The 22,466-nt window shown below is 28.6% G+C and overlaps 3 protein-coding genes across 4 annotated transcripts in view; 2 read left to right on the top strand and 1 right to left on the bottom strand.

Annotated features, from left to right (window-relative positions):
• LOC123265313 (eukaryotic peptide chain release factor subunit 1) overlaps window positions 1-8,067 on the top strand; it is an 11,727-nt gene extending 3,660 nt beyond the window's left edge. The window contains exons 2-9 of the mRNA XM_044729011.1: window positions 157-285; window positions 368-550; window positions 649-776; window positions 951-1,101; window positions 3,033-3,223; window positions 3,310-3,660; window positions 4,614-4,761; window positions 7,970-8,067. Of these exons, the coding sequence (XP_044584946.1) occupies window positions 157-285; window positions 368-550; window positions 649-776; window positions 951-1,101; window positions 3,033-3,223; window positions 3,310-3,660; window positions 4,614-4,761; window positions 7,970-8,052 (1,364 nt within the window). The 3' untranslated portion in view covers window positions 8,053-8,067. The remainder of the gene's footprint in view (window positions 1-156; window positions 286-367; window positions 551-648; window positions 777-950; window positions 1,102-3,032; window positions 3,224-3,309; window positions 3,661-4,613; window positions 4,762-7,969) is intronic.
• A 2,067-nt stretch (window positions 8,068-10,134) lies between these two features.
• On the bottom strand, window positions 10,135-17,328 carry LOC123265900 (protein MCM10 homolog). 2 transcript variants are annotated; one of them, XM_044729866.1, is made up of 4 exons: window positions 17,088-17,328; window positions 14,528-15,618; window positions 11,192-12,093; window positions 10,135-10,278 (listed from the first exon to the last, which is right to left on the bottom strand). In XM_044729866.1, exons 1-3 carry the CDS (start codon window positions 17,239-17,241, stop codon window positions 11,200-11,202), a joined length of 2,139 nt encoding a protein of 712 aa, XP_044585801.1. In that variant the 5' UTR covers window positions 17,242-17,328; the 3' UTR covers window positions 10,135-10,278; window positions 11,192-11,199. The 2 variants fall into 2 exon arrangements, with proteins under 2 accessions (XP_044585801.1, XP_044585802.1); XM_044729867.1 differs by lacking the exon at window positions 10,135-10,278 and having other exon boundaries at window positions 11,191-12,093.
• A 289-nt stretch (window positions 17,329-17,617) lies between these two features.
• LOC123265920 (peptidyl-prolyl cis-trans isomerase FKBP8) lies at window positions 17,618-22,375 on the top strand. The gene is made up of 5 exons (XM_044729904.1): window positions 17,618-17,720; window positions 17,800-18,179; window positions 19,584-19,783; window positions 20,318-20,616; window positions 21,969-22,375. Exons 2-5 carry the CDS (start codon window positions 17,865-17,867, stop codon window positions 22,289-22,291), a joined length of 1,137 nt encoding a protein of 378 aa, XP_044585839.1. The 5' UTR covers window positions 17,618-17,720; window positions 17,800-17,864; the 3' UTR covers window positions 22,292-22,375.
• Window positions 22,376-22,466: the final 91 nt, after the last annotated feature.

Genomic DNA, 22,466 nt, shown 5'->3' on the forward strand with positions numbered 1-22,466 from the left:
ATTATTTTTTGGAATAAATTAAAAAATCTAATTTCAATATTGAAAAATTTTTATTTAATAATGAAGAATAATAGAAAACAACTCCCTGGCTCCGCCAAGACTAGTCAATCTTAAAACCTGAAAGTTTTCTTCTGAATCGTATTATTTAATTAATAGAATTGCCACTTGGTGTAAATTTATTACCACGCATCAAAATGTCCAACGAAGAAACTCTTGCTGATAGAAATGTTGAGATTCTGGAAGATCAAGAGAAGCTCATCAAAAGAGTCTCTGAGATGGCCAGGGGTAATAGCTATTAAATATTTTTTTATATAATTTGTTTGACATATGGTGCCTTCAATTGTTGACTCACTTAATTTTTATACTAGGAATGGAACGAGTATGGAGTTTCCCTGGATCTATACCACCCTAAAAGATCAGATCTCCCGGGTCAGCAAGATGTTGGCCGATGAATTCGGTACCGCGTTCAACATCAAGTCACGTGTAAATAGGCTATCGGTACTTGGCGCAATCACATCTGTGCAGCATCGTCTTAAATTATATACGAAAGGTAGTTTTTAATGATAATAATATTTATAGGGATATAAGAGTAAGCTGGAATTCACTCGGTTCGAGTAATTTAATAAATGAGATTATTTTTATTGACAGTACCTCCCAATGGCCTGGTTATATATTGCGGGACTATCGTCACTGAAGAAGGAAAAGAAAAGAAGGTCAACATTGACTTTGAACCTTTCAAACCTATTAATACTTCCTTATATTTATGCGACAACAAGGTACGCATTTTTATTTTTTTTTTTTTTATTTTGTTGAAAAATTATTTAATAATTTTATTTTACTGAAAAAAAAAAATGAAATTTTTTAGCCTCTAATTTTTTAAAATAAATATTAAATAATTTTCAATTATATAAACTTAAATAATAGTAATAATAATTGTTATTTTATTGTAGTTCCATACAGAAGCATTAACAGCATTGCTAGCAGATGATAATAAATTTGGTTTCATTGTAATGGATGGTAATGGTGCATTATTTGGTACATTGCAAGGAAATACGCGCGAAGTACTCCACAAATTCACCGTCGATTTACCAAAAAAACACGGTAATTATTGTTTGTGATTTAATGACATCTGAAAGAAAGGGTGTCCGATCATAAAATCCTAGTAAATAATATCTCATTAAAAAGATATCCCATAGCAAAATATCCCAAAATAAAAATCTCATGGCAAAATTATCCCTTTGACAAAAATATCTAAAATTAACAGTATAAGTATAGTACACGGAGAAAAATTAATTATACTACCTACTATACAAAAATAGTAACTCCTACTATCTAAAATGGTAATAAAATAAATTAGTAACAAAATAATAGGTGGTATCATTGACAATTGTAATAGTTACTATTAATAATGGTAACGATTACTATTGAAAATAATAATTGTAATTACTATAAATTATAACTGTTACAATCAAAGATGGTAACTGTTACAATCAAAGATGGTAACTGTTACAATCAAAGATGGTAACTGTAACCATCTCAGATTGTAAAAATTCTGAAAGAAAAAATAATATAAATTTACTTAATTAAATCCTTTATTTACATCCATATTTTAGCTAATGTACATTTTTTTCTTTGAAATATTAAAATATTTTAAATTCCCTTCAAATTTCTTTTTTTAAATTAAAATTTTTTTTTTAATTTGAATTATTGATAATTTTGATTCTTTTGGAAATTTCAAATTCTTTTTGAAAAATTTGGCGTTGAAACTTGTTTTAGACAAATAAAAATTTATAAATATAATTTCAATCCGAATTTAATCCCGATTTTTTGTGCACTACACTGCACTACAGCTGCTTTTAGTTTATTCAGAAATGCATCCACGGTAACGCAGATTCTTAATTTTTTTAATATTTTCTACTAGCATAAATAGTAGTTATTATTATTACTGATGGTAACTGCAACCATCAGGTTATATTAGGAATTACGATTTTGATAATAGTAGTAACTAATTAAAATAATAACAGTTATTATTACTGATTACCATCATAATAGTAGTAGTTACCATCAGTATGGTAAATACTACAATTCAGATGGTTTATTTAACTATTTAAATAATATTTACTACTATCTAATTCAGTTAATAAATTTTAACATAACTAGATAATAAACTCTACTATAAAATTTTCTCCGTGTACATACTTAGTTGGTCTAATATCGAATAAACACACACAAAAATCATAAAAAAAGGGCGCAACACGGTAACAAGCTTATGTGTAGGTCTAATTTATTTATTTATTTGACGCCAATTGGCATTATACAATACAATAATTAGTACATACTTAAAATTATGAGGTATTGATTATAAATTATTGAACCTGAGATTTTTGGCTCGAAAATTATACATATCACAGTTCATTTGGCGATGCCTACAGAAACTTAAAAAAAGAAAATAACAAAACAAAAAAAAAAAAAAAAGAAAATAACAAAACAAAAAAAAAAAAAAAGAAAAATTCGAAGTTCAAAAACAAAAAATTTTCAAAAAAAAAGCACAACTTTAACAGCATTATTCATAGTATTGCAATATATGTCTCTGCAATATATGTAGCCATATATCATAGCTAAATTTGTCATTAAAGACAAATTTGGGAACTGGGGAAATAAAGGGGAAAGGGGGGACCTTTACTTGATAGGAATTTTCGGTACAACTGAAAAATTAATAATTAATTATAAACGCGTTATTGATAAAAAAAATATTAACCAGATTAATAATAAATACGATAGTATTTTTAGAAAATACAATTGATAAATATTGTTTTTAGATGAATATTAATTTTTTATAAGCTATTTTTTACCTCATCTCTAAAATTGTCATTTTTGAGATACGAGGTTGCGTTAGAAAAGCATCGTTATGGTAGGATATTTTATCAAGGGAAATTTATGTGAATGGGATATATTTTTGCTTGGAATTTTTGACCTAGAACCATTTGAAAGATAATTAAAAATGTAATTAAATATTTTGAAATTGATTACAGGTAGAGGAGGTCAATCTGCGTTACGTTTCGCCCGATTGCGTATGGAAAAGCGACACAACTACGTACGAAAAGTTGCTGAAGTAGCAACTCAGCTGTACATATCCAACGACAAACCCAACATTGCTGGACTTATTTTAGCTGGTAGTGCTGATTTCAAGACAGAACTTAGTCAATCCGATATGTTTGATCCTGTACGCTTTTATTTTATTGATTTACTAATTAATTTATTGTAATTGACAACAATAACATTGACGGATTATTATTTTTTTTTATTTAGAGATTGCAAGGTAAAGTAATAAAGCTAGTGGACGTTTCATACGGTGGTGAGAACGGATTCAATCAGGCGATTGAACTGGCGGCCGAGTCGCTGCAGAATGTTAAATTTATTCAGGAGAAAAAATTAATCGGGCGCTACTTTGACGAAATATCCCAAGATACCGGTAAATATTGTTTCGGAGTAGAAGATACGCTTCGTGCTTTGGAGCTCGGCAGTGTCGAGACTCTAATCTGTTGGGAGAATCTTGACATTCAGCGATATGTGCTCAAAAACCATACGAATGGCGAGGAAAAGGTGCTGCATCTCACTCCAGAAGAAGAAAAAGACAAAAGTCATTTCACCGATAAAGAAGTATGTTTTTTTTTATTTTTTTTATTTTCTTTTTTTTTTATCATTGATTGGAGCAATTTATTTATTTATTTATCATTACATAAACCCAATAGCCCGAAGCGCCAATAATAAGGTTACTTAATTTTTACAGTGTTGAAGATTTTGACAGAGTAAAAAATTTGAGTAAAAGTATGACTCTATACACGGAAAGAACAAGATGACACTAGATATCATCCTAGATTATACTGAGTGAAAAAAAATATGAAAATTAATTTAATAATATTTAGAATTTTTTTAATAAATAAATTGTAGCAAAAAAAAAAACCAAGATTATAAATTAATTGTGGTATAAAAAAAATCCAAAATTACACTGAGTATAATCCAGATATCACACAGTACAATCTGGATTTTTTTAGCTATCTGAAATTTTTTTCACCTCAGATATCACTGAGTATAATCTAGGATGATATCCAGTGTCATTTTGTTCTTTCCGTGTATAAACTAAAATTTCTATATTCAATTAATTATTATAATTTAACAAAGTAGTTTAATAACTAAGGAAAGAAAAAAAAAGATGAATCAAGACTACACGGAAAGAACAAGATGACACTGGATATCATCTCAGATTATATTCAGTGATATCTGTGGTAAAAAAAAATTTCAGACAGAATAATCCAGATTATACTGCGTGATATCTGGTTTATACTCATTGTAATCTGGATTATACTAGCTACTATCTGAAATTTTTTTTCACCTAGTATAATATGGGATGATATCCAATGTCATCTTGTTTTTTTCGTGTACGAATGTAGAGGTACATTTATTTTTAATTTCATTTGTTGTTAGCCAGGACTAAAAGTGCCTAAATTAGATATTTTATTAAGAGTTAAATATTGGTGCTACGCAAATTTAGAATTATTGACACTTGATAACTAATAATGACAATTAATAACTAATATTTTATTGCCAAACAGAGTGGGGTAGAATTGGAGTTAGTCGAGTGTCAACCGCTCTTGGAATGGCTAGCGAATAATTACAAAAGTTTTGGTGCCACCCTAGAAATAATCACAGACAAATCTCAAGAAGGCTCGCAATTCGTCAGAGGTTTTGGTGGAATCGGAGGTAAAGTTTTTTTTAATTATTTTTTTATTTTTTAAATATTAATTCAGTTCCATTTAATAGTCCAAGTTAAAAAAACTACACATTTTTTAAAATTATTTTAAGTATTAAAAAAATATTTACAGCATTTTTATACTAAACAAATTTTTTAATTTTTATTTCAAATTTTTTTAAATTTATTCTTATAAAAAATTGTCAAAAATCTTCCTTTTTTTTCGTCCAAAAAATTTTTAATATATAACAAAAATTTTTCAATCCTTAACTAATTAAATATAAGGACAATTAATTGGAACTGTAAATACTTGCCTAGTTAGTAAAGCAAATGGACAATTGAAATGAAAAATACTCTTGACGCTTAAATAAATGCTCTAACAAAATAAACCGAATAGTTATGAGGTAGCTTGGCTATTTAAAAATTAAAAAGCCTGAGAAAATAGTAACAGCTAATTATTTAATAATTACAACTAAAAAATTGGTTGATAATAACATTAATATTAAAATTAATATAAAATAATATATAACTGTGGAGTGTATGTTGTAAATATAGGAATCCTCCGCTACAAAGTTGATTTCCAGTCACTGCAGGCTGATGAGCCTCTCGATGATGTTGACCTCGATGATTACTAAGTTATTCGTCTGTCAAAATAATACTCAGTGTCGATTCAGGTAGACTTGTTATAAATCTCTGGCTTTAAACAGTGCAACACATCGTTGTTCAGTAGAAAAAAAAAAAAAAAAAAATAAATCAATTATTTCATTTAATTACTCAATACTTTATTGAATCTTAATCGTGTCACGCAGATGCTTCTTCCATAAAATATAAATTCATTATGAATTTATATGCCTGGCAATTAATATATTTTATTATATTCTTCATTACATTTATTTTACTCGTTATTATTTCACAACGTCGTTGGCATTTTACATCAGTGGCATGTTCTTCATTCTTCTTATTTATTTTTATAATTATATATTTCGTTTCTTCATTTATTAATTTACAATTAGTAAAATCGTTATCCATTTTTAATCTTTTTAGTTCGCTGAATGATTTCAATATTACTTATCCTCCATTTAATTTTATTTAATTAAATCAATCATTTGTTTAATTAAATATATATTTATATAAGTATCGTACAGATATAGTTTTGATTTTTTTACAGCTTACATACTTCATTGCATGATTTTTTTTTAGTCGAGTAGAGGCGTGAGACACTCGCCTGTGATTTTTTTTTTTAATTCCTTTGTTGTCTGTAGAGCTACTGTGTCTCGAGTATCTCAATTATTTGAAATAAAAGCATGCTATACCTGTGTGAGCTAAAAATTCCCGCCAGAGATTATATTTAAATTAACTATTTAATTATATAAACATAAAATATATTTTTTTTTGTCCATCTCTGGCGGTTCAACATCGCGCATTTTTAACTGCAATGCGTAATTTATTAAATCAATTTTTTTTTATTATACATCACTAACGATCTTTCAATTTTTTATTAGCTCGCTCTTTGGAAAAGGTATAGTACATGCTTTATTAAAAGTGTTGTAGATAGATGACTTATTTATATTATTATAGTTACTTAATTATTTATTTGTACAGTTATTCAAGAGTATTAGTACTTAGTTCTTTAAGATAATTTTGTATAAAGAAAAAATTATTTTTATATTTTGCACGCCTCATAAGCGAAGCGTTGAGGTAGTGCTCTACTCAACATTTCAAAAAAGCAGTTTTCTTGAAAATGAAATTGATTTTTTTTTATTTATATCGCACTTACAGGTTAATTGACTTTCTTAATTAATGATATTTTTAAAGGTATAAGCTCATCCCAATGTTACACTCATCAAGAGCTTTCATTTGAGTACCCACATGCATTTTGATATATTTTTCATATATACATATATATAATTTATATAAATATATGAAAAATTGATGTGGGTACTCAAATGAAAGGTATCGATGAGTATGATGTCAGGGTGAGCTTATATCTTTAAAAATGTCAATAGTTCTCAAGATACAAGATCGTTTCTTAATTATGTTAAATTGCACTGTATTTTCTTAACTATTGACATTTTTCAATATATAAGCTCATCTCGATATTACACTCATCAAGAGCTTTCATTTGAGTACCTACATGCATTTTCATATATTTTTCATATATACATATATATATAATATATATAAATATATGAAAAATTGATGTGGGTACTCAAATGAAAGGTATCGATAAGTGTAACATCGGGATGAGCTTATATCTTTAAAAATGTCAATAGTTCTCAAGATACAAGGTCGTTTCTTAATTATGTTAAATTGCACTGTATTATCTTAACTATTGACATTTTTAAATATATAAGCTCATCTCGATGTTACACTCATCAAGAGCTTTCATTTGAGTACCCACTTGCATTTTTCATATATTTTTCATATATACATATATATAATATATATAAATATATGAAATATATAAAAAATTGATGTGGGTACTCAAATGAAAGTTTTCGATGAATGTAACATCGGGATGAGCTTATATCTTAAAAAATGTCGATAGTTCTCAAGATACAAGGTCATTTCTTAATTACGTTAAATTGCACTTTATTTTCTTAACTATTGACATTTTTAAAGATATAAGCTCACTCTGACATTACACTCATCAAGAGCTTTCATTTGAGTACCCACATGGATTTTGATATATATATATATATATGGAAAATATATCAAAATCCATGTGGGTACTCAAATGAAAGGTCTTGAGGAGTGTAACATCGGGGTGAGCTTATATCTTTAAAAATGTCTATAGTGCACAAGATACAAGCTCATTTCTTAATTATGGTCATTAATATATGAATATTTTTTTGTATATCTATCAATACATTTTATTATAGTATTTTTTTTCTTCACTTAAGAATTATGGTGCCACCAAACCATAACAGAGTTTTCTGTTTTTTATTATTTGGCTTTTTATATTTTATTTTAATCAAATTAATTATGAAAAATGAGATTATGAGGCGTGCACTTTTGGATTTTCCAAAATTTTTTAATATTCTATAGACAGGTCTTAGGACCTTCTAAGAAGATCTAATTGCTAAGTCAATTAGAATATTTAAAAAATCTAAAAATTTTTAGACTTCTTTTAATTTTATTTATTTTTATTATGAGCAATTGGATCTTAAAAATTTTTAAATAAAAATTTAAACTAATAAATATTATTTTAATTTCTAGGTATTTTGCGATACAAAGTCGATTTTCAAAGTATGCAGCTCGAAGAAATTGAGTTCGACAATTTCGATTTGGATGACTACTAAGCAAATGAATAAAAATAATATCGAGATCATAAACACTTATCAGCTCTTCAATGACTTCAGAATAATTATAACCAGAAACATCGGAAGTTGATTAATTGAAAATGTAAAAATTTTTAGTACTACAAACTAACATTAAATAATAATAATAATAATGATAATTAAATAATACAATAAATAAATAAATAAAAAATAATAACAACGATAGCGTGAAAAGTTAAGTATTTTTTGGTAATCAAAAAACTTTTTACGCAAGTAATCGTTGTTTAAAAAAAAAAATTATCATTTAGGCAGTTCCTATAATTTCACAATTGATATTTTAATTAATTATTGAACTCAATTTAATTCTAACATAAAAAAAAATAATAATTATTATTATTAAAAAAATAAAAAACACTGAAGTTGAACTATTTTTTTTTGCCCGGTGTTATTAAAAATTAAATCAACTGAAAAAAAAAAATATGAAAAGTAATAATTACAGCTGTAATAATTAACATAATTATGGATCAGCGATTGTTTCTGCAGAGTTATTAAAGAAAATTGAGTATGGTATGCGTGCGGATGTAAGAATGCGTGAAATGCGATTTAAATAGTTAAAGTGTCGAAGAATATCAATTTAAAATAAAAATAAAATAATTGATTATTTATAGTAATAAATAAATAATTAATTAAAAAATTAAAATATGAAACGAATGACAACTCGAAGACTGCGACATTAAGCCAGCTTGAAAACCTGCCTACTAATAATTAAAAGAAAAAAAAAAAAAACATTTTAAAAAAATAAAATCTTGCGAGTTGAAATTAAGATGGAAAAATATTTTAAGCGTGATATGAGTATGTATGTGTGATAAGAATAAAATGTTAAGTATGCAAAGAGTGTGTGAAAATTTTAACCCGTATCTTCTCGGGACGTTCAAGGATTTTATTCCGTGTCCGAGTTGTTGTACAGACAATTTTTTGTACAGTACAATACACACTATTCAATTTTTCTTTATTATTACTATTACTAATTAATTATTATTTCTACTGTCTATTAATTGAATCATTCTTTATGTTCTAATTACTCAATTTAAAGTTTTCTCTTTTTGATGATCGGTGTTGTTATTAATGTTTATTAATATTAATAATAAAATTTAATTAATCTATAATTAACTTGAGTTTATTATTAATACTCGATGTGCAATTTTGGGGATTTTTTACTTTGGTTGTATGTATGCTATACTGTAATACTTGCAATTTTTTTTTTTTCTATAAAAAATGATTAATTAATTTTCTGTGATTTGATTGTTTAAACAGAAGTATTAAAATGATTTTATAAATTACAATTTTTAAAAAGAAATAAAAATTGAAATAATTTATAAAATCATCAATTTTGATGAAAAATATTTTGTCAAAATTAAAACAATTGAACTTTCTGTCTTGTATACAAAAATACTGAGAAAAAAAAATTTTTTTTTATCCATCACACGAAAAGAACAAGATGACACTGGATATCATCCCAGATTATACTCAGTGATAACTGTGATGAAGAAAAATTTCAGACAGTAGTTAGAATAATCCAGATTATACTAAGTGATATCTGGATTATACTCATTGTAATCTGGATTATACTAGCTATTATCTGAAATTTTTTTTCACTTAGTATTAAGCTGCAGCTTAAGTGAAAAATTAGTTGACCGAAAAAAATTAATAGTTAAAATATTAAATATTTTTTTTCAGTATTTTAATAGAGCGTAATGTACAAAAAATGATGCATTTACAGCATTACATTAAAATCGTCCATCGAGAAGATCTGCGGGTGTGTGAATAACTGTTGACTCCGTGGAGTTTTAAACAAACCGCTGTTTGACATAATAAGAGTAATAAAAAAAAATAAAATAAAATAACGTATCCAGATCGCGACATGCTCGATATTTTTCAACAAAAGTACCATTAAAATATATGTCTTGTTAAATAAAAATAAATAATAATAAACGGGTCATGATGATCGATCAAATGACATTCCAATTACCGATAAATTCATTTTAAATATTAAATATCAAGGTAAAGGATTATAAATATTAATTATTCATTGTTTCTTTATCCTAGATCCCTTAAATATTTTTATTACAATTAACAGTTTATAAATTCACAAACATGATTACTAATTATTATTAATTATAATTAAAAAAAAAAAATAGCTTCGTCCAAAATGATTTAATAAAATTTTTATAGGCCCAAAAATTTTTCCTGAAACAACAAAAAAATTATCCACAATTAAAAGCAGGATTGTAAATTTTTTAATTCAAAATCTTAAATTCAATTTTTAATTCTAATATTGAGATTGAAATTTGAAAAATAATATTTTTATGTATGATTCTTTAACCCTGATACTGAATCAAAAATTGAAAATTAAATTTCTAATATAATAACTCAAAATTTTTTAATCCTTATTTACAAATTTTAAAATTTATTTTTGATTCAATTTCCAAATTACAAATCAAAAAAAAAAAATTATTGACATTTTAAAAGATATAAGCTCATCCCGATGTTACACTCATCGAGATCTTTCATTTGAGCACCCACATCAATTTTTCATATATTTATATATATTTTATATATGTATATATGAAAAATATATAAAAATACATGTGGGTACTCAAATGAAAGCTCTTGATGATTGTAACATCGGGATGGGCTTATATTTTTAAAAACGTCAATAGTTGAGAAAGTACAGTGCAATTCAACATAATTAAGAAACGATCTTGTATCTTGTGAACCATTGACATTTTTAAAGATGTAAGCTCGTCTTGACATTACACTCATCGAGACCTTTCATTTGAGTACCCACATCAATTTTTCATATATTTATATATATTATATATATGTACATATGAAAAATATATGAAAATGCTTGTGGGTACTCAAATGAAAGCTCTTGATGAGTATAACATCGGGATGAGCTTATATCTTTAAAAACGTCAATAGTTAAAAAAATACAGTGCATTTTAACAAAAGTCATTATTTAATAAAGCAAAATTTTATTTATTTATATTTCACAAGTCACCGCAGTCACTGCAAGATTGCTAGTATTAATTAAATGTTTTTTAATGCATTATCCGTAATCCTAATTAAAACTAATTGACCATAAAAAAGCATTCACCTCAACAATCAATCATCACCATCAGGAACAACAAGACTAAGATTTATATCAGTAATATCGCCTCCAATGAACTTCTGCTCTCCTCCCCTAATCGACAGTTTCTCTCTCTGCAACTGAATCTTCTTCTCACTCATCATCCCAGTCCTCAGCCAGTTGGACCCGCTGCATTTCTTGCAACTAATCGAAGGAATCCTATTCAAACTAACCGTCCTATTTCCGCAATCTCCACACTTGAAGAAACTCTTAACCGCATCAATAACTCTCAACGGATGTCTCTGAGTCTTGCAGTTCTCCGACGCGGAAAAAGCCGTATACTTGCAAGTCAAGCACCTGACTGCTTTGCAGTCAACCTTGGTCGTATTGATCATCTTCTCCTCCATCCTCTCCTTGGCCTCCAGTTTATTAAAATACTTCTCTTGCTCCTGACCCTTGGAGCTCTCCACTAAATCCTCATGAGCCGAGCCCTTCTCCATCATTTCTTTAAACTTCTCCCTCGCAGCTTTTTTAGCTTCTGGCTCCTGCTCCTTATCCTTATCAACATCCTCTTCTCTGTTCCTTTTACTTCCCACCTTTTGAATCTTCTCCCTGCTCTCCTTAATTTTATTCGGATTGGACTGCTTGAACCCACCGTTGTTCTTCACCCAATCCAGCGCGTTCTTCTTCGCACTGTAGATGTGTCTTTTAGTAATCGGTTCCGAAAAATCAATGGTGGTTCCCTTCAACCCGGACCCTAGCCTCGGAATCGGCTTTAAAGTACACTTCTGCGGCTCTACTTTCTCAGCAATGGAGGTCGGTCTCAAGGGAGACAACACCCCGTTAATTAAATTCGAAGTTTTCGGGTTCCAGTCTCTTATTTTCTGCAACCGGTCCGTGTTCTTAAGGGGCAAAACTTGTGTGGCAGTCTAAAAAAAAAAGGCAATTTTTGGGAATTAAAAAAAAAAAAATTAGGAAAACGGTTGACCCTGAAGGCCATCCCTGCAACTTCCCGCTAATTCCATACTTAGGCGCTTAAAATTGCACCAATGGCGTTTTTGAGCTCTTCGAGCTCAAAATACAATTTATGGGTTATTTTGAGCTCTCCAAGCTCAAAGAGATTGTTTTCCTATGCTTTTGAGCTCTTCGAGCTCAAAAGTCTGATAGGGATTTGGTGACACTATTTTTTGAATTTTTAAACCGCAATAACTTTTGAATGAATAAACCGATTTTCACGCGGTTGGCAGCATTCGACGCAGTTTTTCAAGCCTCACAAAGAATCTTAAATTTTGAATTGATCGCGCTAGGAATTTTGGTGTTATTCCGAAATAACACTTTTTTTGGTTTTCTTTCGTTCACGATATCTCTCGAACGAATCAACCGATTTTGACCGGACTGGTGGCGATCAACGTGGTTTTTTGAGGTTAAAAGCTGATTAGTTTTTGGAATTGAACTATTAAGCCGTTTAAAAGTTATTCCAAAAAAACCACATTTGAAAAAATTTTTTTTTTCAGTTTTTTGAAGATTTCTCAAAATCTATTGATCTGAATCGGTCCAAATAGTTTTCAAAATCTAAGTTTGGTCAAGCCCTTTCGAATGACACCAACCGCGATGAAATCGGTCAAGCCGTTCAAAAGTTATAAGCGGTTCACATACTTTCACACACACACACACACACACACACACACATACAGACGCCGTGACAACCTCGCGGGGATAGTCAGGGAAGCTTCCTGTGACCTTCAAACGTCGAGATCTGATGAAAACTCGGTTTTTGCAAAACGGGGTGAAAACAATAACTTCCCGATTTTTGAAAATCTTCGATTTTCGTAGCGGGAAGTTAAAAAAAAAAAAAAACTACTGTATCAATTGTTTTGAAATTTTTAGGATATATTTATCCATATTTTGAGAATAAGTACCGACAGAAAGTTTCCGGACAAGATAAAAATTTATTGAAACGATCATTAAAAGTAAAATAAATCAAGGAGAAAGTCAATGGCACGATCGTACACAATTTGTAAAATAAAATAGCTTTTTTTTTATAGATCAAGTTAATTTATTTAAGTATCATATTTAAATTAAGAAGTAGACAAGATTGTCCGGAAATTTTTCGTTGGTACTGTACACAGTAAAATTTTTGAAGGAAAAAAGTAAATATTTTTTGAGTTACACGCTATCCCCTACGGCGCTAAAAAAAAGGTCCTCCACTGCTGGAGTGATGAGGACCTTTTCCATGAATGAAATGCAAAAAAAAAAAAATTCTCGTTAAACTAGAAGATATTGTCTGTACGATGACCCTCGGCCGAAAAAAAAAATCAAAAATTGACAAAATTGCGACGTTTTTATAAAAAATTAGAAAAACGGTTGACCCTAAATAAAAGCCATCCCTGCAACTTCCCGCTATTTTCGTAATTAAGCGCTCAAAATTGCACTTATTACGTTTTTGAGCTCTTCGAGGTCAAAAAAATAATTTTCGTGTCATTTTGAGCTCAAAAGTCTGATAGAAGTTTAATAAAAAACAATATTTTGAATTTTCAAACCGCAATTTTTGAATGAATGAACCGATGTTCACGCGGTTGGTGGCATTCGACGCAGTTTTTTGACCCTCATGAAGAATCTTTAAGTTAAAATGATTAAACGAGGAATTTCGGAGTAATTCCGAAAAAATACTTTTTTTGGTTTTCTTTAGCCAAAGATAACTTACGAACGAATCAACCGATTCCGACCAAGCTGGCGGCGATCAACGTGGTTTTTTGATGTTAAGATCTGAATAGTTTTTGGAATCGATCGGTAGAGCCGTTTCAAAGTTATCCCAAAAAAACTATGTTTGAAAAAAAATTTTTTGTAGTTTTTTTGAGATTTCTCAAAATCTACCGGTTCGAATCGTTCCACAAAATATTCAAATTCTAAGTTTGGTCAATCCCTTTCGAATGGAGACAACCGCAATGAAATCGATCAAGCTGTTCAAAAGTTATGAGAGGGTCACATACATAAATACACACACATACATACGGACATACGGACATCATCGCGAAAACATTCAGGGAAGCTTCCTAGGACCACAAAACGTCGAGATCTAATGAGAACTCTATTTTCGAAAAACGGGGTAAAACCAATAGCTCGCCGATTTTTGAAAATTTTCAATTTTCTTAGCGGGAAATTAAAAAATAGAAAAAATATATTTTTTGATAGAATTAACGTGTGAGGCGTGCACTTTTGGATTTTCCAAACTTTCGATTTAAAGGTTTAGTATCTTATTTTCAAAGGCATAACCTATCGAAATATGAAAAAAAAATCGATTTTTTTTTAATTTTTCACTAGTTGTGCCCCTTAAATTTTAACTTTACTTAAATTTTCACTCACCTTTTCATCAACAAAACTCGCTCCAATTCCTTCCTTAGAATTCTCCCCAGAAGAACTCTGAGAATTCTTCCCAGTCAGAAGAGCAAGTCTCTCAGAATCCTTCTGTTCCATCTTCAAGTTCCTCTTAGCAGGAATCACGAGCATATTAGTGTGATGACTAGCCTGAGAATAGATCCCGGGTCCTTTGCTTTTATTACCACCCGGATTCTTGGCTCCAAAGTTTCCAAACTTTCTGTTCATATGATCAGTCTGGAGGTCTTGCCTCCTGGAAGCTTTACTATACTCAGTCTTAACATGGTACACACAATACTCGCACTTACTAACATTAACAATAGCATTACAAGGCTCTCCGCTCTTTTTAACAGACTTGCAGCGACCCAGGTCCTTGGAGTTCCCTAGGACCATGATCTTCTGGGAGTTATCCACCGACAAGGTCGCCTCGTCTTTGTCATTCCTGGTCTCCAGGACCGAGGGATTAAGAATCCCGACGACCACCCCGTCGGAGATTTTCCAGAAAGTCTTGTACGCGTCTTTGAACAGAAAAACAGTGACTCTGCTCACAGCTTCTGAAAGGTCGCTGATGGTCCAGATGCAATACGCGTTCCCATTTTGAGACTTTCTGGTCGCGGACTTTTGAATAAGGACCCCGGCGATCACCCAGTCGTTGCTCAGGTCTTGGGTTGCTATGAAGTTCTTTACCTTGGATACTGTCACCGCTGCGCGGTTTTTCATGCGCTCGGACAGTTCTTGGGAGGAAATTAAAGGCTTTACAATTCTCAGACCGAACACTGGGTCTGTATAAATGTCTGAGGGCTTTTTTAGCCACTCTTGTATAGGTCCGTCTTTTTTTTCTACAGACTTGGAAGCTAGGCCGACTCTTGGACTTCTAGAAAATGTATTGTTGTCTACTTTCTGCTTAATCTCAGTGTAATTAGAAGTTCTTAAATGATCCTTGTCATCCTGCTGCTTGGTTAAAAGCTCTTTTATGCTTCTTCCTGACTCGGAGTAACGCTGCTCGTGGAAGTACTTGGAGTCCTCGTCGTCTGAGGAGTCGTTGGTGTCTTTAATTAGTGATTGCGAATCAGAAGTACCTGTGGAAATTAATTTAGCAGATATTTAAGAGAATAAGTAAAATTTTGTGGTCAGTTTATTTATATGGTAAAATGGGTTTTTGGGGTTAAATTTGGTAAAGTTGGAAAAGTCTTGACCTGGAATTGTGCCTTTTCATGGTTTCATATCATTTTTACAAATGGTCAATTTATTATGATAAGTATTGAGGCTGCATTCGAAAATGCTGTATCTCTAGATACATAAGAAATGCCCCTGTATCTTGTGAACTATTGACATTTTTGAAGATATAAGCTCATCCTGATGCTACACTTATCAAGACCTTTCATATGAGTACCCACATCAATTTTTCATATATTTATATATATTATATATATGTATATATGAAAAATATATCAAAATGCATGTGGGTACTCAAATGAAAGCTCTTGATGAGTGTAACATCAGGATGAGCTAACATCTTTAAAAATATCAATAATTAAGAAATAACCTTGTATCTTGAGAACTATTGACATTTTTTAAGGTGTAAGCTCATCCCGACGTTATACTCATCAAGACCTTTCATTTGAGTACCCACATCAATTTTTCATATATTTATATATATTATATATATGTATATATGAAAAATATATCAAAAATGCATGTGGGTACTCAAATGAAAGCTCTTGATGATTGTAACATCAGGATGAGCTTACATCTTTAAAAATATCAATAATTAAGAAATTACCTTTTATCTTGTGAACTATTGACATTTTTAAAGATATAAGCTCATCCCGACGTTATACTCATCAAGACCTTTCATTTGAGTACCCACATCAATTTTTCATATATTTATATATATTATATATATATATGTATATATGAAAAATATATCAAAAATGCATGTGGGTACTCAAATGAAAGCTCTTGATGAGTGTAACATCGGGATGAGCTTATATCTTTAAAAACGTCAATATTTAAGAAAGTAAAGTGCAATTTAACATATTTAAGAAATGACCTTGTATCTTGTGAACTATTGAAATTTTTAAAGATATAAGCTCATCCCGATGTTACACTCATCAAGACCTTTCATTTGAGTACCCACATCAATTTTTCATATATTTATATATATATATTATATATATGTATGTATGAAAAATATATCAAAAATGCATGTGGGTAGTCAAATGAAAGCTCTAAATGATCGTAACATCGCGATGAGCTTATATCTTTAAAAATATCAATAGTTAATTAAGTACAGTGCAATTTAACAAAAGTCATTATTTAATAAAGCAAAATTTTATTTATTTATAGTTCACAAGTGACGGCAGTCACATAGTGACTGCAAGGTTGCTAGTTTTTATAATTTTTCTAATACATAAATCACTGCATAAAAAAATGGACGTTTTGAAATTTTAATAAATTAGAAACGCAATTTTTTATAAATAAATTTTTTTGTTAACTAAAATTTAAAAATGGTCAAGTGACAGCTAGCTTTAATATCATAAAGTACCTTTGTCTTTAGTGTCTTTAGTGTCTGACTGCGATGCGGCTTCGGGGCCCGGGGTCTCCAGAAAATCGAATTCTTTGACTTTCTTCGGCGCTTCTTCTTCATCATTTGCCAACAAGTCGTCCAGGAGATCACCGACGTCGGAATCGTCACTCATTTTCAGTCAATAACTTTACTAATTTTTATCACAGTTTCGTTTTGGAGCGAATTAACCTAATTTTAGACGTTAATTTCTGGAAAATATTATTTTCTTGGTTATAGTAAGTATAATAATTATTATTACTATTATTTATAAGTAAAGTTTGAGTACTTACTCCATGAGATTTTTAATTATCAATTGAGTAATAGTTTAGAAATTATTTATACAAGTGTTTTTTGTTTACTTTTGCTGAATCGTAGCGGTCTAAAATTTTTTGGCGCGAAAATAATGTCATTGTTGATAGAGTAGATTTCTATATTATCATAAACAACAAAAATAATAATGATAATAATGCGTATTATCTTATAAATATGTATAGTTATATGTGTCAGCAGTTTTTGGTTAATCTTGTGAGATATCACCGACGGCTTGATTTCTATAAAACTTCATAAAAATATTATTTTAATTTAAAAAAACACTGATTTATTTTATTCAAAGTAAGTACCCTAAATTATTTTATATACTTATCTTATATAATTGATAAGTAATTTATTATTTTTATTTTTTATATTCCAGTAACTAGCAACCAGTTGATTCCTATATAAGCAGTAATTAATTTAATAATTAATAATAATAAAAAAATGGAAGGAGCTGATCCAGAATACGGTAGCCAGGCCGATTTTATAAAAGATGAATTTAATTTCGGGGTTGACGAGAAAGATCCGTACACCAAGGCTTTACTTAATGAAGAGCCCAAGGAGGATGAGTGGATGGATATCCTGGGTAATGGTCAGCTGAGGAAGAAGACCATTGTAAAAGGACAGAAAGGCACTAGACCTAACCAGGGTGATCTGTGCACTGTTGACATTACCGGTAGCTTAACTGAAGATGGGAAAAATATTATTGAAACTTTGAAGGCTGTTACAGTCCAGCTTGGTGATCATGAAGTTATTCAGGTATTTATGTCATTAAAGAATGAAAAAAAAATTTTATGATTTTTTTTTGTTAAAAAATTATTACAAAAAAATAAAAAAAATTTTTTTTCATTTGTTAAAAACTTCAAAAACTATAAGTACAATTTTTAAATAATATTTTTTAGTTATAAATTAATAATTAAGCAAAATAAAAAAATTAAAAATGTCGGCTAACTTTATTATTATCATTAAAGTCAGCTGTCATTTAACAATTTTTTAATTTTATTTATTAATAAAGAGATTTGTTTTAAAAAATTGCATTTTTAATTTTTCAAAATTTCTACATGTCAATTTTTTTTTCTTATATTTTTTTTGTCATAATTAATTTGTTAAAAAAAATTCTAAAAATTATTAAATAACTGCTAAATTAATTTTCATATGTTATAAATCATTTAATGACGTAATTAATTGATGACATTAAAGTCAGCAGTCAATAGAGAATTTGTTAATTTTTTTTAACAAAAAAATTTGTTCCAACAAATTATTTTTAAAAAATTGCATTTTTTATTTTTTAAAATTTCTACATGTCAATTTTTTTTTCTTATATTTTTTTTGTCATAATTAATTTGTTAAAATAAGTTCTAAAAATTATTAAATAACTGCTAAATTAATTTTCATATGTTATAAATCATTTAATGACGTAATTAATTGATGACATTAAAGTAAGCAGTCACTAGAGAATTTGTTAATTTTTTTTAACAAAAAAATTTGTTCCAACAAATTATTTTTAAAAAATTGCATTTTTTATTTTTTAAAATTTCTACATGTCAATTTTTTTTTCTTATATTTTTTTTGTCATAATTAATTTGTTAAAAAAAATTCTAAAAATTATTAAATAACTGCTAAATTAATTTTCATATGTTATAAATCATTTAATGACGTAATTAATTGATGACATTAAAGTAAGCAGTCAATAGAGAATTTGTTAATTTTTTTTAACAAAAAAATTTGTTCCAACAAATTATTTTAAAAAAATCGCATTTTTTATTTTTTAAAATTTCTACATGTCAATTTTTTTTTCTTATTTTTTTTTTGCCACAATTTATTTGTTAACAAAAGTTCTAAAAATTATTAAATAACTGCTAAATTAATTTTCATATGTTATAAATCATTTAATGACGTAATTAATTGATGACATTAAAGTAAGCAGTCACTAGAGAATTTGTTAATTTTTTTTAACAAAAAAATTTGTTCCAACAAATTATTTTAAAAAAATCGCATTTTTTATTTTTTAAAATTTCTACATGACAATTTTTTTTTATATTTTTTTTTTGTCATAATTAATTTGTTAAAAAAAAAATTCTAAAAATGATTAAATATCTGCTAAATTTATTATCATAATTAATTGATTTTTGCTTGAATAAATATTTTTTGTCTATTATTTAGGGATTAGAATTGGCTTTGGCGTTGATGGACGTCGGCGAAGTCGCTGAGATAGAAATAGCTGCAAGGTTTGGTTATGGAGACGTTGGTAGGCAGCCTGAGATACCACCTGGAGCTAAATTATTTTACAATGTTGAGTTAAAGCATGTTGACATGGAGCCAGACATTGATAGTTTGACTGTAACACAGAGGAAGGCTATTGGGTAAATTTTTTATTCATTTGGTATTTAGGTGATTGCTTAGTTTCACGGTCACCTGGTTTTTTTTTTGGATAGATAATCGAAGAATTTGACATTTAAAAAGATTTCTTCCTTTCAATTAAGTTTTTAGTTAATTTGCCATTAAAAAATATGAAACAGCTGGCGGTCAAGTGCAAAACAATTTGTCGATATTTTTTGGCGGAAAAATCGAAGTTCCACATCTTAATAATTGTTAAATAAATTTTAAAAAGTGTCATATTTCATTTTATTAAAAATTTTTTCTTTATTAAAAAATTCAACTTTTAGAAAAACATTTTTTTTCTTAATTATTTTATTTTTAATGAATTGTAAGATAAAAATATGTTATTATTAAAAAAAATTCTAAACATAATTTTTATGGATTTAATTATTTTAGATTGCGAAATTCTATAAGTATAATTATTTTTTTTTAATTAAAATGATTTTGAATAAAAAAATTGATTAGTAGAATTTTATAAAGTTTCGAAATTTATTAAAAATAAAATTTTATTTCTACAGAAATAAAAAACGAGAAAGAGGCAACTGGTGGTTTTCACGTGACGAACCAACAATGGCGATCCAGTGTTACCGCAGAGCCCTAGAATTTTTACTGCCCGGTGACAATTACGATCCGAAAAAATTCAAAGACGAAAAAATAACAGACAATGACCTAGAAATACTTTTGGAAGATAGAACGAAGGTCTACAATAATCTAGCGGCTGCTCAAATAAAAACCGAGGCTTATGAAGCCGCTCTTGAGAGTGTTGACAACGTTTTAAGGACAGAGCCACACAATGTCAAGGCCTTGTTTAGAAAAGGTATTTCAATTTCTTAAAATTTTAAATAAGTAATGTAATAATAATGAATTTATTTGTATCACACTGGCAGTATTTTACAAAATATTTTCTGAATAGAATGATAAGCAGCGCAGTCATTCCATTTACTTTAGTTTATGTGTTTTATATAGTATTAAATTAATTTAATTTTTGGCATATATTTTACCATTTGGTTTGGTACATTGCTTTGTTACAATATTCTAAACATATCCCATACTATCTTCCACATACATGTCTCCTCACTTTTTTAATGACTATTTTTTTATTATCACTACTTATTAGGGTGGCGCAAAAAAACCGACTATTTTTTTTTTTTTTTGAGTCTCGAGTGAAAAAATGTTAGTTTTTGATGTTTTAAGAGCCCTCACCAAAGGACAGCTTAAAAAAAATTTTTAAGAGGTCACTCCAAATGTTTTAAAATTTAAAAAATCGAATTTTTTTTTTTTTTTAATTTTTTTTCTCGTTACGGTATAATTTTATAGACCAAAAAAAAATAAGTTTCTGAAAGTTTCAGTTCAAAATTTAAATTTTGAAAGGTCGCTCATAATTTTTTTTTTTTTTCTTTAATTAGTCATATCGCCGACTTTAAGTGTTGGGAGTGGTACGTTGGGGTCTTTTTGGTTTGAAAAAATCTTAACCTACGCGGCAAGGTCAAATCTCAACCAAGCTGGTTTCTAAGACCAGCTTGGGATTCGAACCCACGCCTGGCAGTTGATTAAATAAAATTATTAAATTAAAAAAAAATTATATTTTCTATGTTGTGCTTGATTTTTAGTTCATCTCGTGATGTATTTTTATCGATTATTGTACTAAATAAAAAAAAAAAATGCATGGAATTTTAATTTGAATAATAAAAGGTCGCTCGAATAAATCTAAACTAATGCACTAATAAATTGAAAAAAATTATGAGCGACCTTTCAAAATTCAAATTTTGAACTGAAATTTTCAGAAACTTATTTTTTTTTAGTCTATAAAATTATACCGTAACGAGAAAAAAAATAAAAAAAAAAAATTCGATTTTTGACGATTTTTGAAATTTAAAAAAATTTGGAGCGACATCTTAAAAATTTTTTTTTAAGCTGTCCTTTGGAGAGAGCTCTTAAAACATCAAAAACTAACATTTTTTCACTCGAGACTCAAAAAAAAAAAATAGTCGGTTTTTTTTGCGCCACCCTACTACTTATGTTATATCAAATCTGTTTTCTCTCAATATATTTTCTATTTCTTTCAGCAGGTTACATATATTTTTACATATTTTACTATTTAAACAGTTTATTATTTTATAAATAAGTAATGTTTAATTTATCTAACAAATTATTTTTAATTAAATTCAGGACGAATTCTTCACAAGAAAAGTGAGTACGCAAGTGCCGTAAAAGTATTCCAAGAAGCCGCGAAACTAGACCCCGAGTCCAAAGCCATCCAACAAGAGTTATTAATCCTCAAGGAAAAAAGCGCCCGTGAAAATATCTACGAGAAAAAACTGTATCGCAAAATGCTGGGAGGCTCCAAGGCTGAAAATTCTTCTCCTGCAGATAGTAAAAAACAATCCAACTCCTCAAAACAACGAAGTAAGAGTAAATTAGCTATCTGGAGTCTTATTGGTGGTACGCTAGCTACATTCGCCGGTATCATAGTGTATAAATTAACGCTTTAAAAAAATTTAGTTATTTATTACCAAAACAAAAACTTTGAACTTTATTTTAAATAGTGACATTCCAAAATTGGACTTTATATAAATAATAAATATATTATTATTATTTTCATCAGTTTTTAAATATATTGGGATAGAATAAAAACAAAAAATAATTTTTAATTTTATCTAATAAAAT

This window comes from Cotesia glomerata, linkage group LG5 (genome assembly GCF_020080835.1).
Source record: "Cotesia glomerata isolate CgM1 linkage group LG5, MPM_Cglom_v2.3, whole genome shotgun sequence".
NCBI classification, from domain to species: Eukaryota; Metazoa; Arthropoda; class Insecta; order Hymenoptera; family Braconidae; genus Cotesia; species Cotesia glomerata.